At 37.1% G+C, this 17,180-nt stretch overlaps 1 protein-coding gene across 2 annotated transcripts; it reads left to right on the forward strand.

Annotated features, from left to right (window-relative positions):
* Positions 1–2,195: 2,195 nt before the first annotated feature.
* On the forward strand, positions 2,196–3,785 carry LOC126619357 (uncharacterized). 2 transcript variants are annotated; one of them, XM_050287713.1, is made up of 4 exons: positions 2,196–2,443; positions 2,786–3,054; positions 3,186–3,421; positions 3,517–3,785. In XM_050287713.1, coding segments are annotated over exons 1-4 (645 nt in total). In that variant the 5' UTR covers positions 2,196–2,304; the 3' UTR covers positions 3,518–3,785. The 2 variants fall into 2 exon arrangements, with proteins under 2 accessions (XP_050143670.1, XP_050143669.1); XM_050287712.1 differs by having other exon boundaries at positions 3,186–3,410; positions 3,507–3,783.
* The last annotated feature ends 13,395 nt before the right edge of the window (positions 3,786–17,180 follow it).

Genomic DNA, 17,180 nt, shown 5'->3' on the forward strand with positions numbered 1-17,180 from the left:
AGGCCAAGAGCCTTACGCGCCCACGATGAATGGGGGGGGGCTTTGGCTGAAGAACCTCCGATGCCAAAGTTAGAATTTAGAGAGAAAGAGTGTTTAGAGAATTTTGGGATTTTTGCCAAAGTGTTGGAATTTGGTTTTTGGTGAGAATAAGAGCCTATTTATAGGGATAGGGTTCTTGATTTAGGTTAAATTTAGGAGTTATGGGAATAATTGACTAATTAATTTAGCAAATAAAATTATTGCCAAATTAACTAACTAACTAATGTGATAAAATAGGTGAATATGATGAGATCAACTAGGGTGGCCGGCCATTTGGGATTTTTTGGGTAATGGGTTATGTAATGGGGGATTAATTGGCATAATGGGTCATTTAATTGGTGATTTAATGGATTAATTAGGAAATAAATCCATTAACTCACCAATTAATCTAATTTAAATGGAATGTTTGGAATGGTTACCTTGTGGAGTATATGGATGAAATAACTTTTATTTGTTACCTTCTTTGGGCATTTTTGACTTGGTTAACGGATGATTGCCCGCTGCTCGTGTGTAGGAATCCCGGTATGCCTCAAGGATATTTTTGTCTTCTTTTATCCAAAAATCCACTTGTCGTCTTGTGAATTTTTTTGGCTCCACAACACACACACACATACACACACTACTAGAAATTATAATTTTGCCGACAAATTATAAGCCGACAAAGCAAAATTTTGTCGGCACAAGAGTCCATTCTCGACGAAAATTTTAATTTGTCGGTTGAATACTCACGCTAGAACCAATTTAAAGTGCCTATCTTAGCTGAGAAAATTGAAACGTTAGCCGACGATCATTTTGTAGGCGTAAATTCGATGCCCTGACAAATTTTGTTTTGACAGGTAAACTTTGGCGGGAACTTTTCCCGTTGTATTGAAATATTAGCCGATGATGTGAGGCAACAAAGTATTTTATCGGCAAATTGATTAGAGAGGCAATAAAGTATGTCATCGGCAAGGTAATAATAACTCTACATGAGAGGTTTTCACCAGTGCACCTTTCCATTTTTTTCCGGGGAATGCAATCAAAGCTCTTGGCGACTATTTATGCTCTCATTCTCTCTTTCTTGTTTCTCTATACGAACGGGAGCATAGATAAAGAGATATCTAGCATTTCATATTTCTGTATTGTAGTTTTATGCCATCAATAATCTATATTGACAATTTGATTTCATAATATGTGAGTGTTTGAAAAAGTTCTTCCTATCAATTATAACTCCAAATTACTTTCTAGCAATAGATAACTTGGTTTAGGTTATGATCAATTATTAGTCAATTAGTCAATTACTTGTAAATTTGAATACAGTTGTATGTAATCATCCATTCTAATTCGACAATCATGCCAAGTTTTCTAAAAACATAACATATAATTATAAGAACAAACTTATAAATTTCCCAAGGCAATCCAAACCTATTTTGTCGGTTCACATCCCCCAATTGCATGATCTCCCTCCCATTTTCTGCCTAATCCTATTTTGCCGCTTCATGATTTCCCTCCCATAATATTTCTATTATTCCAATTGTCGGTTCACATCCCCCAATTGCATGATCTCCCTCCCAATTGCATGCTAATCCTATTTTGTCGCCTTATGATCTCCCTCCCAATTGCATGCTAATCCTAATTGCTCATGACTTCCTTCCCATATTCTTCACTCGCGCCATCCGATTTCAGTTTGATAAGAATTCTTATTTATCTTGTAACAATTTAGCGGGGTCTTTCCCGCTCAGAAACAATTTTGAGGATTTCTATCCCTAGGTTTATTTATTAGGGTTCTTGCACTCTTAATTGATTCTCATCCACGTCTCTGCCTCTATCATCTCTCTCCCTTTTCTCACTCTCACGATCGTCTCCATAATTTTGCGGAAGCTGCACCACAAGCAACCAGGTTTATTCTTACCAACGAATTCTAATGCACTACATATATGTATTTACATTTAACTTAAACTTTGTTTTTTTTTTTGTTTTTTTGTTTTTTTGTAGATGCCAATGATTGGCCAAAAAAGGAAACGACCTGTTGTGTCAACAAGAATCCCGCCTCTGTCATCCCAATCACGGTCTACATTTGCTATTGGAGCTCCTCCTCCTACTTTTCGTCAAGAGAGGAATAGGCCTGATATTTTGAGGCAAACTTATCTTTCTCGCACACAATCTCATTTTATAGGTGGTGCGACCAGGAGTGATGCTCCTTAGCTAGAGCCAAGAAACATTGATCCTCTACGACCTTGGCAGGAAAACACCATACCTTCTTCGCCCTGTACTTGTTCCCAGACCATGAGTGGTGCGAGTGGGCCCTCTCTTCATCGCACTCAATCCCAAGGTGCAGCAGGATCCCAGCTTGATGATACTCATAACGATTTACCTATTGAAGCACCTGCTAGAAAGAGGAGTGCAGTTCGTCGTCGACACGGGAGTAAGAAATTTAAAAAAAATTAATGTTATATACCATGATGATCAAACACCCCTTTAAGTTTCAGCCGAGTCCGACATGGAATAGGGGTTCTAATTCCAACTACAAACTAAAAGTCCTTATCTATACATCGCTGCATGTAATCCATAAACTAAAGGAGTAGTATAACTACGAGGATTATTTTTTGTTGCAGAAGATACGAATATGGAATAAATCTGACAGAAAGGACTGAGTTCTTTGATGCAGAAGATACGAATATGGAGTTTCTGGCATTACATATTGTGGCAAGTCATAATTAAGCATTTCTTTATCGCATATTAATGCCTTTTTGCTTTTCTATTGTAGGTGTTAATGGTTTTGTACCAAACTTACCAGATGAAAGACCAGTGTGCGGGGCATGTCGGTTGGTTAAAACCAATCGTCTTGTTCGTATTACACTAGCAAAGATCAAGGTCGTCATAGACCCAGTGCATAGGCAAACAACTGATAAAGTTGTTCATAGCTTGTTAGAACATGATACCAGGGCTATTGTTCACCAACATTACCCAATGAACATAACATATTGGAAAAGAATGTCTGACGAGTTGAAGTCAGACCTCGTCTTGGAGATCACTGTGAGTAGAACCACTAATTTAAGACATATATTTTATAATAATCTCTATAATGACTTGAACATAATGTATTTTGTTCTAGTTTTGGTTTGAATTTATTGGAATAAATCACAACTCATTTTTAATTATCTTAGGTGAAATTCGACTTGGACACCAATATTAAAGAACATTATGACTATGTTGATAGACTCATGTCTAGACGATACAAGGAGTTCAAGTATGAGTTACATGCATACCCTTTAGAGTGGGCTTCGACTGAGGAGGCGTTGGCCAATCCTCCGATAGAGATGGAATCAAGACCTGGGGAACCTGGACAGTGGGAGTTTTTATGCGAACATTTTCAATCAGAGAAGTTTCTAGTATTGTTTTAGTTGATTCATGCATGCATTTAGTCTTAATTTTTTGTTAAGTATATGGCACTAGCTAAGAAACTGTTATTGTGTTGTGAAATATAGAAACAGTTAGAGGCTAACAAAAAAAATCGAGCCCAAAAGAAGTATGAGCATCATGTTGGTTCACGCTCACTCGCATACATAGTGGAAGAGTGTACACAGGTTAAGCAATGAATGTTTTAATGCTATGTTTGTAGCAAATTAGAATTTGGCGTATACGTTCTGGGTTTGAGGGATAAGGACTTTTGACTAAATATAAGGTTTTGTTTTTTTTTTTTAAGAATTTAGTTGCTAGCATGATCCATTTTTATGACTGCTTAATTTTTGCCATTTTTATGACTAGAATTTTGTGGGGTGTATGTGCCTGGAGATGTTGATACTAGAGAGCTAGAATTTTATGGAAAGTTGACTAGTGTCATTGAATTGTTATATAGACAGGGGTATAAAGTGGTGTTATTTAAGTGCCACTGGTTCAATACAGACCCTTCTAGACAAGGGAGTATAAAGCGCGACTACGCTTAATATCAGTCAACACAAACACTCGTTGGTATGATAATGATCCTTATATTCTTGCCACTCAAGTGAGTGTTTTATGTGGCTGATCCTAAAGCAGGTACTGGTTGGAAAGTAATTCAAAGAATTCAACATAGAAATGTATGGGATATTCTGGAAAAGGGGAACTCCGAGGGTGATAGTAGTGATGATGATGTGACATACCAAGAGAACTCTTCATCAGACATTCCCGATATGGCAAAAGTACAACACATTGATGAAACTCTGACTCCATACTGCTTGGAAAACGTTCCTCCAGTTGCAGTTGAGATTGACTCCATCATTATAGATCTTGGGGCTCTTCCTAGAATTGATGAAAATGAATTCATTTACAATTATAATGAAGAAAGTAGTATAGATACTGGTGACTACATAAGCAATGAGGAAAATAGTACTCATGGTGATGATAGTTCAAGCAGTACTACTGATGACGATAGTGATTTGGATTATTAGTAAGTCAGTATTTAGTTTGCTCATTGTGTTTTTGTCTAAATAATTTCGTCATTTTGTATATGCATTTTCCTTACCACATTAATTTGCTAACTTGTTTGTTTGTTTTTGTATTCGTTTTCCATGTTTTTATTGGAAAATGAAATAATTGTATTTGCTTTGATTGAATCACATATATGGATGAAAAACATGTTCTTAATTGAACTATTTCATTTGGTTTCGAGTTTTATGATCTAGGTTTCCAATTTTTGGTTGATTTGGGTATCCATTTGTATAATATTGGTGAAAACAATGTCCTTTGACTTTAATTCTAGATTTCCAATGTAATTTTTCAATATTGTGGTTTAGGTTTGACATATTTGTTTTTCCTTTGTATAACACTTGCAGGTTGTCTATGGCTAAGTGGAATTATGGGCTAGATAGCTTACAACTAGTATCAGCATGACATGGAGACCAATGTGAGGATCATTCATGCTAGGTAATTTTGATATTTGAGGATTAACTTGATTAGTAGATGTCTATATCTTCTTGTTTACACTGATAAAGATTATAAACAGTGATGAATTTGGATGCTTTAGTATAGTTTATTTATGTTTCCAGGTGCATATGTTCTAGAGTTATAACCTACTTAGCTAGGTGATTGGTATTGTTATGTTTATATAAATTATAGACCATTCAAGGATTTATATCATCTACTTATCATGCTGCCTTGTTTACAGAGTGTGAGAATCATGTTGCCTTGCTGTTTATAATGTTTATCTTGTTGTTTACAGTGATGGATGACATATAAGTAGTTGATGCTAACTTGATTATTACCTGGTATCTATTAAACATGTAATTTTGCTAGGTTGTGATGTTGCATGGCGTTGGTAAGTTAATTTGATTAGTAGATATCTTTATCTTGTTGTTTACACATTTATGGTTTCATAAGTTATTGGTTTAGAAATACCACTCTAGTGTGGCCTTGCGTTCCTTAATGTCAATAATATTTAGCACCCTTAACGTTTGCTAATCAAGTTTTTTAATTTGTTTTTCTTCTACAGTTGTTTGATACTGGACTATAGTGAGAATGGTGATACTTAAGGATATTTTATCTATATTATAGTAATGTCGAAATGAAAACATAGATATTTTTTTATTTTGTAACTAAACCGAATTGTGAACCTTACATTAGTTTATATTACATGAATTTTGTGTTGTTCTTACATTAATTCTTCATTCACGCCCCTTCTTGATCTCTTAAGCTTGCTTGTTTGTGATGGTTAAAAATATTATTAAAAATAAATGCGATTAAAAATTAGAAAATATTGGACTTGACATGTTTTGTCGGCACAAAAATAATTAGCCCACAAATGTTTTTGTTCACAAAAGATTCAACCAACTAATTATTTTGTCTACACAAGTAATTTGAGCCGACAAACCAATTTGTTGGCATAGGACTACGTAGCCGAAAAACCATTTTGTCGCGACAAGATTACTCAGTCGACAAAAGGTTTTGTCGTGACAAGATCACTAAGCTAACAAATAACTTTATCGCAAAAAAACAACCTATGCTGACAAATTTTTTTGTCGCAATGTTGTTTTGGTGACGGGCACAATTTGACGGCTGAGATTTGTCGCCTTAAAAATGAGCCGATGAAATATCAAAGATTCGTCGAGAAAGATCTTGCGCGACATGCTTTTAGCAACAAAATTGCCGACAAAATTTTTCATTGGGAACGACTCTTTGCCGACGAATTTTGACTTTTACCGACAAACTAATTTTGTCGGCAAAGTGGAAATTTCTAGTAGTGATATACATATATGCCACCTACAAAACATAGCTGCCAACACTCAGCAAATAGAGTGTTCGAAAACCAGCTTATTTCTTCCTCTAATCCTAGCACATGCCAAAGCCAAACTAAATCCACCTCATGCCATAATTCATGCAAATCATGCAAACCTAAGCTTTTACAAAATACAGATATATAGAAAATAACCATATATATAAATATAAAATAAATATTATATAAAACAGCTCTTGTAAAATAATAAATACTAAACACATTTTTAAAATACGGGATCTCGCAAACCAACCAAACCCAAAACCGCAAAATCAACCCTGTTTGGCATGCGAGCATTGTCACGCTCCGATCCCGACATACGTCCAGATCGACATGTGATGTCACCAAGTATCCGTATATCTATAGCACCTCGCCTCCGGGCTATGAACAAAACACAACTCAAGTCCCAATTTCGTAGTAATTTTCGTATGCTTTATGGCTGCATCTAACATCCTCGTTATATTGCCTACGTACCCTAAATAGGGATAAAGCCATTCGTAGTTCACCAAACACTACCCTCAACTTTTATCATAGTACTTTTAAGTGGAAAATCATAGCACTCATCAATCAATTATTAGAACTTGACATGTATGAAATTACTAGGTTCAGGCTACATAACAATCCCACATGACAATTAATATTTCCACTTCATCCATCACATAAATCACTATGTTTTCAACATGATACCTCCATCCACAACATGTAACATATCAAATAACCAACGAAGCACAATATTATTCTCAAGCCACATTGATCAACTAAAATAATCAAAAGAATAAAATCATATCCAATGTCATTCCACAACCCCGTCAATTAATCAATTCATGAATGAAAGATGCATGATCTTAGCATTTAACTACGTTAATCAATCAATGCGATAACATATCATTTCCCAAATTCAATTAAGGAACTGTACATAATTATCTATTTGAATTATAAATAATAAACATGGTAATTCTAATTTATATTCACAAGGTCTATTGTGGGTAGTTCCCACTCAATCGAATCTATTGTTCTAGACTAACCTTATGGAAATGAGCAAGAGCAAGGATTCCGGACCACTCAACGGGTTCTAGACCATTCAATGAAACAAAATCTCAAGCGGTTTCTCGTAATCTACCCAGACCTATCACATGTATAATCAGTGCCTACATTATGGGAATGGTGTACTAGGCAAACCAGAACTTTGATAAGCTACGAAGCTCGGGTGAGTGACAATAATACAAGTATGTGATATTCAATAACAACAGACCATTGATCACAATCTATAAACATCAAGTATAAAATCATGCTTTATGAAATCATTTATGAAATCATAATCAAGTCGTTGAAAACTACGAAGGAGTCACCCAGACATTCAACGGCTTTTCTAATTCAAACCACAAGATTCTCAAAAAGCATCGTTCATATATATATATATATATATATATTAAAAACTAGGGCTAGAGGGACGCGGTTCGGCCGAAGCCTACATAAGTAACCAAGCAGGAAGTGGCCCCCCAAAACAGATTAACCAAGCAGAGCCAACCTTCAGTGACTCCCAACGCGGAGTAACCAAGCAGAGTCACTCCTACAACTGTTAGGAATTGATCACTCTACGCAGATTAACCAAGTATGATCACCCCTAAATGTGTATGGCCATACCTAAAATATAAGGATTGCCCAAAGTAGATTAACCAAGCACAATCCATAAATAGTATGGTTCCCCAACGCGGATTAACCAAACAGGACGAAGATAACCAAGTAGGTAGTGACCCTTCAACGTGGATTAACCAAGCAAAGTTACACCTGTAGAACTATTAGGCAATGATCACCCATCACGGATTAACCAAACATGATCACTCCTAAGTATACATGGCCATAAGGATCACCCAACGCAGATTAACCAAGCGCAATCCATAAAAAGTATGGTCCCCCAACGCAGATTAACCAAGCAGGACCATCAATATACCACTGCTACATGGTGCAGACTCGGTGTCACCTAACCCCGTGACACTAGGTAACGATCCTCTACTAGCCCTCACGTTTATCAAACATTTCTATATGCACTTCAAATCACATTTCACAAATATTTCAAATCCATAAGTCCAATCACATTTATTAAAAATAGATTGATGGCCAAATGAAGAAAAATCACATTTTGATATAAAACACATTTATAAAACCAACTCATATCCACAAAGGATACAATATAAGAAATCAGGGTAAGAACCATATCACATATATTAAAGTCACTCTCCGAGACAAGTCCGCAAAGCTTCACTGAGTCTCTAGTAATACTAATTTTAGTAATTCAAATGGTTCAAGACATGTTGACCAAAAGTCAACTCTCAGTCAACAGTGGGGTCCACAACCCTAGAAATTCAATTCGGAAGATCCACACATCGTATTTTGGACCCGTAACTTCCTAAGATTCACATTGTGCTCAAAGAACAACATACTAAAATTTCATCGTGATCCAACTGTCGGATCTCTGCCAATTACTAGGATTAGGTGGCGGTCAACAATTTATTTTACAAACTTAGAAATCCAATTCGGGAAGATCCGTACGTCAGATTCCTAATCCAACAATTCCTAATATCCTCAAATATTACACTATAACACATTAAATTTTGGTGGCGATCCAATGGTTGGATTGTCAATTTATATAATGATTAAGTGACGGTCTCTATCAAAACTATGTTCAAACGATGAGATTTTGTCAATTTGACTTCACATATGGAATTGGGGTATCAAATTTAGCCAGGAAGGTCAGGGGGTGCCTCGGCCCACACAGGAAAATTCAACTAAGTCTAAAAATTATCAAATTTTACAGAATTGAAGATCTCGATGAGTGGAGCAAGTTTCATACCTATGACTAAGGCCAATTTGGCCGGGAAAGGCCTCAAATTGCCACGAACTTACCGGAAACCCTAGAAATGGGTGGCTTCGATTCGACTTCTCCGGTGCTCCACCGCCTCCAAGTTTGTTTGGGCTTTGTTCTCTGCCTCAATGAGAGTCTAATGGTGATGGAGATTGATGTGATTGCCTTCGGAAATGCCCGATCACTGGCGTGGTACGACTACACCCATCGATGCGGTTCTTCGTGAACTCGAGCCAAATTTTGTCAATTTTTGGGTGAGATTGATAGAGGGAAGGTTGTGGAACATTTTCCAGGTGGTTAGATAACGTGGTTCGCCGGAAAAATTAAAGAGGAGGTGATGAAGAGGACCAAATCGGGTTGGAAAAGGGAAACGGGCCGAAGGGAGGGTCCGGGTTCCTCTCATTCTCTCTTCCCTCCTTTCCCTCATTTTCCTTCCTTTTGATTGGCCCTCTCCCATTTCTTCTCTCTTGCTTCTCTCATTTTCCCCCCTCTCTTCCGCTGCTATCTGGCAGCCTCTAATATTTTTTTATTTTTTTTTTACTTTTTTTTTAAACAATTAAAACGTCTCTAATTCCTTTGTTTAACCTCCGATTCGCGAATGGTTTTCGCCTACACACTCATAGGGTTGAGCTCCATTCGAAAATATAAATCGTGACCTCGAAAGGTCTATGAATTAGAGACAAGTTCGCAAAGCTTCACTGAGTTTCTAGTAATACTAATTTTAGTAATTCAAATGGTTCGTGACATGTTGACCAAAAGTCAACTCTCAGTCAACAGTGGGGTCCACAACCCTAGCAATTCAATCCGGAAGATCCACACATCGTATTTTGGACCCGTAACTTCCTAAGATTCACATTGTGCTTAAAGAACAACATACTAAAATTTCATCGTGATCCAACTGTCGGATCTCTACCAATTACTAGGATTAGGTGGCGGTCAACAATTTATTTTACAAACTTAGAAATCCAATCCGGGAAGATCCGTACGTCAGATTCCCAATCCTTCAGTTCCTAATATCCTTAAATATTACACTCTATAACACATTAAATTTTGGTGGCGATCCAATGGTTGGATCGTCAATTTATATAATGATTAAGTGGCGGTCTTTATCAAAACTATGTTCAAACGATGAGATTTTATCAATTTGACTTCACATATGGAATTGGGGTATCAAATTTAGCTAGGAATGTCAGGGGGTGCCTCGGCCCACGCAGGAAAATTCAACCAAGTCTAAAAATTATCAAATTTTATAGAATTGAAGATCTCGATGAGTGGAGCAAGTTTCATACCTATGACTAAGGTCAATTTGGCCGGGAAAGGCCTCAAATTGCCACGAACTTACCGGAAACCCTAGAAATGGGTGGCTTCGATTCGATTTCTCCGATGCTCCGCCACCTCCAAGTTTGTTTGGGCTTTGTTCTCCGCCTCAATGAAAGTTTAATGGTGATGGAGATTGATGTGATTGCCTTCGGAAATGCCCGATCACTGGCGTGGTACCACTACACCCATCGATACGATTCTTTGTGAAGTCGAGCCAAATTTTGTTAATTTTTGGGTGAGATTGATAGAGGGAAGGTCGTGGAATGTTTTCCAGATGGTTAGATAACGTGGTTCGCCGGAAAAATTGAAGAAAAATCGCTGGAGGTGATGAAGAGGACCAAGTCGGTTTGGAAAAGGGAAACGGGCCGAAGGGATGGTCCGGGTTCCTCTCATTCTCTCTTCCCTCCTTTCCCTCATTGTCCTTCCTTCTGATTGGCCCTCTCCCATTTCTTCTCTCCTGCTTCTCTCCTTTTCCCCCTCTCTTCCGCTGCCATCTGGCAGCCTTTAGTCTTTTCTCTTTTTTTTTTTTACTTTTTTTTAAACAATTAAAACGTCTCTAATTCATTCGTTTCAACTCCGATTCGCGAATGGTTTTTGCCTACACACTCATAGGGTTGAGCTCAATTCAAAAATATAAATCGTGACCTCAAAAGGTCTACGAATTTCAGATAATTAATTTTCAAACTTCAAACTTCGTAACTAGTTGAATTAAAATCTAAATTCAAATAATTTCTCGAAAAATAATATAAAATCTCAATAATACGAATACGTAGGTTATAATAGTAAAATCTCGGAACTAGATTTCACAGGCATACTACCACCTATGTCGTGGCCGAGCCATTAAGGGACCATAATACTCCCTAGCCTATCTTGCCTTTTTTTTCTTCTTGCTACTATAACAGATGTTGCTGCTTCTGCATATCAGTCTAAACCCTTAAAATTCAATTGTGTTCTAAAGTCAAAATCTTTTCCGTTCCAGATAGGTCTCATTTTTCTCTTCATCTCTATTATTGCGGTGCAATCTTCACTTCAACTCCTTATTTTATCAAGTTTTCTTTGGTTTTAACTTATATTTTTTGGGTAAATCTCAATTTACTACCCTTAAGTTTCGTGGTTTTCAACATTTAGTACATGAAGGTTTTTTCATCCCAAAGTCATACCTAAAGTATTAATTTTGGGATAGTCTCATACATTTGTTAGTTTGGTTGTTAAGTCTTCCGTTAACTGATGACGTGATGCTTATGTGGACAATGACTGGGGTCCACGTGGAAATTAAAAATTAAAAAAATTAAAAAACTTAGAAAAATAATAAATTAAAAAAAATACAAAAAGGTGGGGATAATTACTTCCTCTCTCCCCATCCCTTTTCTCTCTTTTGCAATGATTTCTTTTGCGGATCTAGGTGCGATGGAGGTGTAACTTTGGTGGTTTTGGCGGGTTGTAGCGGATGGTCAGGCAAGCACGAGCTTGCCATGGTCGAGTAGCAATATGTGCGGGTCCTGGTGGATCGGGGTTGGCTGGGTGGTTTAGGTAGAAAAGAAATTGTTAGGATCTGGGCTAGTCAGTTTGACGTGCCTTGGGCTCTGCCTAGCTCCGTTGTGGCTCAGATTATAGAACAAGAAATGAAAACCCAATGAGTGGGATTTGGCCGTGGAGTGAAGAGATGAGCGGGATTTCTCTGGCCTTCACCTTCGTCCCCAAATTTCTGTAATTTTTTTAAGGGCAAGAATAGGGAAAACACTGGAAATTAGAATTGGAAAAAATTTAATAGGCAAACTCCATGGACAAAGAATTCAAATTCTTGGAAGCAAATCATATCGATAGGCATATCATTGGGCATGCTTTATTTTCCCTTTCAATTCCTCCGTCAATGGCCGAATCGATCTCCGCCCACCTATTGCTAGTGGCAGCGAGAGGAAGGGCGACGGTTACGAGGTCTGCAAACCTCTGTTTAGGGTTACAAGGTTGCGATGGCAAAGGTTGTTGGGGATCTGAGATTTAAGGGAGAGCTCTGAAGATGTCACCAAGGTTATGGACCTTTTTTGGTTCAAAGAATCGGTTCCTAATTGTACGGACGAAGCCAAGATTTGAAGTCATCGTTTCATCCCAATCTGGTCGAGGTACTTGATCGCAAACTGCCCATTCACCGCCGTAGCCAGATCCGAGTACTCGATCACCATTGTGGCCATATTCAACATGCCGTGGAATATTCTAGAAGGTCTTCAGATCTGGATAGTCGTAATCAAGGACTATGGCAGCGAGAGAGGTTGTGGGTTTGGTGAAGGAGGTGACTATGACAGCGAGAGAGTCGAATGATGAGATGGCTTAGGGTTGCCTTACCTCCGCCTCCACAATCACCACATTCTCCACCGCCACCACCATCTCCTCCACCACATGCTCTTTCACCTACAGAGCCAACATACATGAAATTAGGTATTTGAGAAAGGCTAATTGCAGTTAATTTAATTCTGCTTATTAATGTTGTTTTAAACAAGTTATAACATTGATCATATATATATATATATATATATATATATATATATATATATATATATATTTATTTATTTTTTTTTAAATTTATAGAGACATATTTTGACTTCACTACCAAAAAGAAGACACGTGGAAAGTTATGTGGGAAAGGCCTCCATGATATGTTGGAGACCAATGGTGGGAAAAAGATGCTAGTCATCTTTGATTTCAAACTTCAAGTTCTAAGTGATCTGGTTGTATCAGGTTGCCTCACTACCGAGATAGGGAATATTGTTCGGACTCATTCACCAGTTTGCTATTAGAAATGGAGAAGGTCTCACCTCACGAAAAGAGGACATTGCGAGATAAGTTGCTTGTGAGTTTGATTTTAATTCAGTTTATTCATAATCATTTCAAGCACTCACTCGTATATTTTATGTTTAACAATAGGTATTATTTGTGGTGGACCTATCCCATCCGAAGATTATTGAATATGTTGATAAGAAGATGGCGAAGTTGTACTCTGTGTTTAGGCACCGGTTGTATAAGTATTACTTGTCATGTGGAACACCTGCAAGAGGACGAGCTAAGCTGCCAAACGATTAGATATGGAATGGGAGACCAAAGAGTCATTGGGACTGGTTATGCGATACTGTTTATGCTACTACCCACTTTTTGGTATGTATCCTATCCAATCTTTTCAAATATAAAGTTGCGATAATCTATTAAATGTTACCAGCTTATTTAATATATAGGTGCTTTTACATGTATTATATAGTGTTTATGGAAATGAGAATCTAACTGATTGGAAAAGATGTTAGATAGTAGTATTTTGTTAAATTTGAATGAATATGCATGTACAACTTAAACACATGAATATATATTACAAGTCTGGGAGGTAGGAGCTTTCCAAATTGTACATGTCTACAATACTAACTCTTCTTTTGCTTGTCATGTATCACATGTGTAATTAATGTAGGAGCTTTCAAAGAAAAATTCTGATAATAGGAAGAAACAAAAGTATCATCACAAGGGAGGAGGCCATTCATCCAACATGCTAGGAAGGCTCACATGGTAATGAAATTAAAGTACTTATAATAATTCATTATGCAATTTCATGCATGTTTCTTCATTATTGAGCAGAAAGGAGATCCATTATCTGTGATTGACAATTGGGGAGCTCTCCACAAAGACAAGAACGACAAGTGGATCAATGATGTTGTTCAAGACAAATATGTAAGTTATTCATGAGCCACTCAGTTTTGTCATTTCAAATGAGTTGGATATAAAACAAAAGCTACAAATTATATTTACAGACTGATTATACGTAGTGGTTTCCTTCTAAATAAGTTAATGATCACATACAAGCACTCAAGTTGTGTTTTCTTGAGCATATTATAGCTGGATATGTTTGAAATGAAAAAAAAAAAACTGAATTGTTTCTATTTTATTATGAAAGGATAACATGAAGAAAAAGAAGGATGAACTAAGGGAGAAGCTTACCAAAGAAGTACTTGACGAAAATTGTGATACTAGAATTTCGTCACATATAGTCAAATGTGAGTTTTCTTGCTTATGTGACGAATGTTTGTTGCCACCTAATTAAGCCATGTTTTCTTGTACTGGGATGAAGAAATGATGACACTGTATAACAATGATACGTGGGAGGTAATGGAGCTACCAAGAGGGAAAAAAACCGGTTAGGTGTAAATGGGTATTTACAATCAAATACAGGGCAGACAAATCAGTAGACAGGTATAAAGCAAGGTTGGTAGCAAATGGTTATACTCAAACATATGGTGTTGATTATTAGGAAACTTTATCTCCAGTAGCGAAGATGAATACAGTACAAGTTCTTATTTCTTTAGCTGCAAATTTGAATTGGCCATTGAAACAGTTTGATGTAAAAAATATTTTTCTTCATCGGCACTTGGAAGAAGAAGTATATAAAGATTTTCCTCCGGGCTCCGTGGTATAATGCCGGAGGGAAAACTAGAGTATGTAGGTTGCGAAAGTCATTTTACGGGCTTAAGCAATCACCTCGTGCATGGTTTGGTAGATTTACTCAAGTTATGAGAAGGATTGGGTGTTATCAAAATCACTTTGATCATACGTTATTTGTGAAAATGAGAAGTGGTAAAGTGGCGGCCTTAATTATTTATGTGGATGACATGATAATAATGTGTGATGATTCGGAAGAGATGATGAAACTAGAACAAAGCCTTGCCGCTAAGTTCGAGATGAGGAATTTGGGAAATTTGAAATATTTCCTTGGAGTGGAAGTCGTCCGGTCATCTAGAGGTATTTTCTTATCTCAATGTAAATATGTTCTGGATTTATTAAAGGAAACAAGCATGCTTGGATGTAAACATGTTGAAACTCCCATCGCAAAGAAATATTATTTGGGGATTTATTCAGATCAGAAACCGGTTGACAAAGGTAGATATCAAAGACTAGTGAGGAGGTTGATTTATTTGTCTCACACTCGTCCAGATATTGTGTGAAATCTCATCCCTGGATTTCACTATTTAAAATTTGTATCTCGTATTTTGTATTCATATTCGTAGTTTCAACGCTTTCATATTTATGGCGTATATTTTTTTCGATAAGTACAATGAAGAAATTGCCACTAATGTATTAAACGGAATTCTTCATGGATGTATTTGATCTTTCACGATTTTCCAGATTTTCTTACATATTTGGATAGTACTCATCAATATGAACGCGTGGGCGCAAACGGAATATGATTTGGAGTTATAACGAAGAAGTTATAGACGAGCAAAGTTAGGGAAAAAATGGTCATTTAATCATTATTTGGAAGGCTCTAGATTTTTTGAAGTGAAGATCTGTGAAGCCACGTGTGTGGCTATGATGGAAAGGAAATGAGAGAAAATGAGGGGTACGGACCAATGAGAAGGGGTAGCAAGGAGGGAAATGAGAAAAAAGAGAATGAGGGAACCCATACCCCCTTTTGACATGCTGGACCTGAGTTTTCCATGGTTTTCGACGACTTTCATGGTAATTTTTTAGCGAGTTGAAGCCACTCACCACCTTGGAAAAAAACCACAACCCTTCCCTTACCAATTCCACCCCAAAATTGATGAGATTTTGGCCTTGAATTTGTGAAAAACCGAATGGTGGGTGCGTGGCGGCGATCCACCAAACCTGAAGCTAACTCCATCAACCACCACTACCAATAGACTCCCTTTAACCTCAGGAACAAAGCCTAATCAGTGGTGGAGGCGTTAGAACTCGTTTTGAGGTCGAATCAAGAACACCTATTTCAAGGGTTTTTGGCAGATCAAGGGTGTTTTCAAACGTTTCTTGATCGAATTGGACTTCGGCCCAGGTATAAAAGTTCTTCCCCTTGTTGTAATCTACATTCTTATAAAGTTTGGTATATTTTGGAGTTAGGTGAATTTTCAGGCGAGTTTGGTCGGTCTACCACTGCATGCGGCGACGCGTGGCTAGTGGGCCAATGATGCCTCTTTAAGTTAAATTCGATATCCTAATTTTAGTTTTGATATCCGTTGATGTGATTTGATGGTTTGAACCTTGTTTCATTAAGGTCCGCCACTTGAGTATTGTAGCGAACAATGTTCCCACCGTTGGATCGTCATCAAACCTTAATGCGTTATAGTATGTAATATTTGAGGACATTAGAAACCGATAGATCGGGAATCCAACATGCAGATCTTGATGAATTGAATTTCTAAGTTTGTAAAACCGAACGTGATTGCCACTTGATTTTAGTGATGGGCGGAGATCTGACTGTTGGATCATTCTGAAACTTTAGAATATTGTTCTAGAAGATTAATAAGAATCTTAGGAAGCTACGGATCGGAAATTTATGGGCGGATGTTCCACATCAAATTATGTAGTGTTGTGGACCTTTCCTTGATTGAGAGTTGACTTTCAGTCAACATGTCTCGAATTGTTTAAAATACTAAACTTAGTACTACTAGAGACTAAATGAAGACTAGTGAGCCTAAAGTGCCTAAAGTGGTTAGTGAGTGACTTTAATATATGTGATATGGTTATTACCCTGATTTCTTATATTAGTATCATTTGTGGATATGACTTTGTTGTATAAATATGTTTTATGTAAAATTGTTATTTTAATATTTAGCCACTGATCTATTTTTATTAAATGTGATTTGACTTGTGTATTGGAAATGTTTGTGAAATGTGTTTTAAAATGCATGTTGAATTGTTTGTGAAATGTGAGGGCTAGTAGTGGATCGTTAACCCATTGTGATG

This window comes from Malus sylvestris, chromosome 4 (genome assembly GCF_916048215.2).
Source record: "Malus sylvestris chromosome 4, drMalSylv7.2, whole genome shotgun sequence".
In the NCBI taxonomy this organism is placed as follows: Eukaryota; Viridiplantae; Streptophyta; class Magnoliopsida; order Rosales; family Rosaceae; genus Malus; species Malus sylvestris.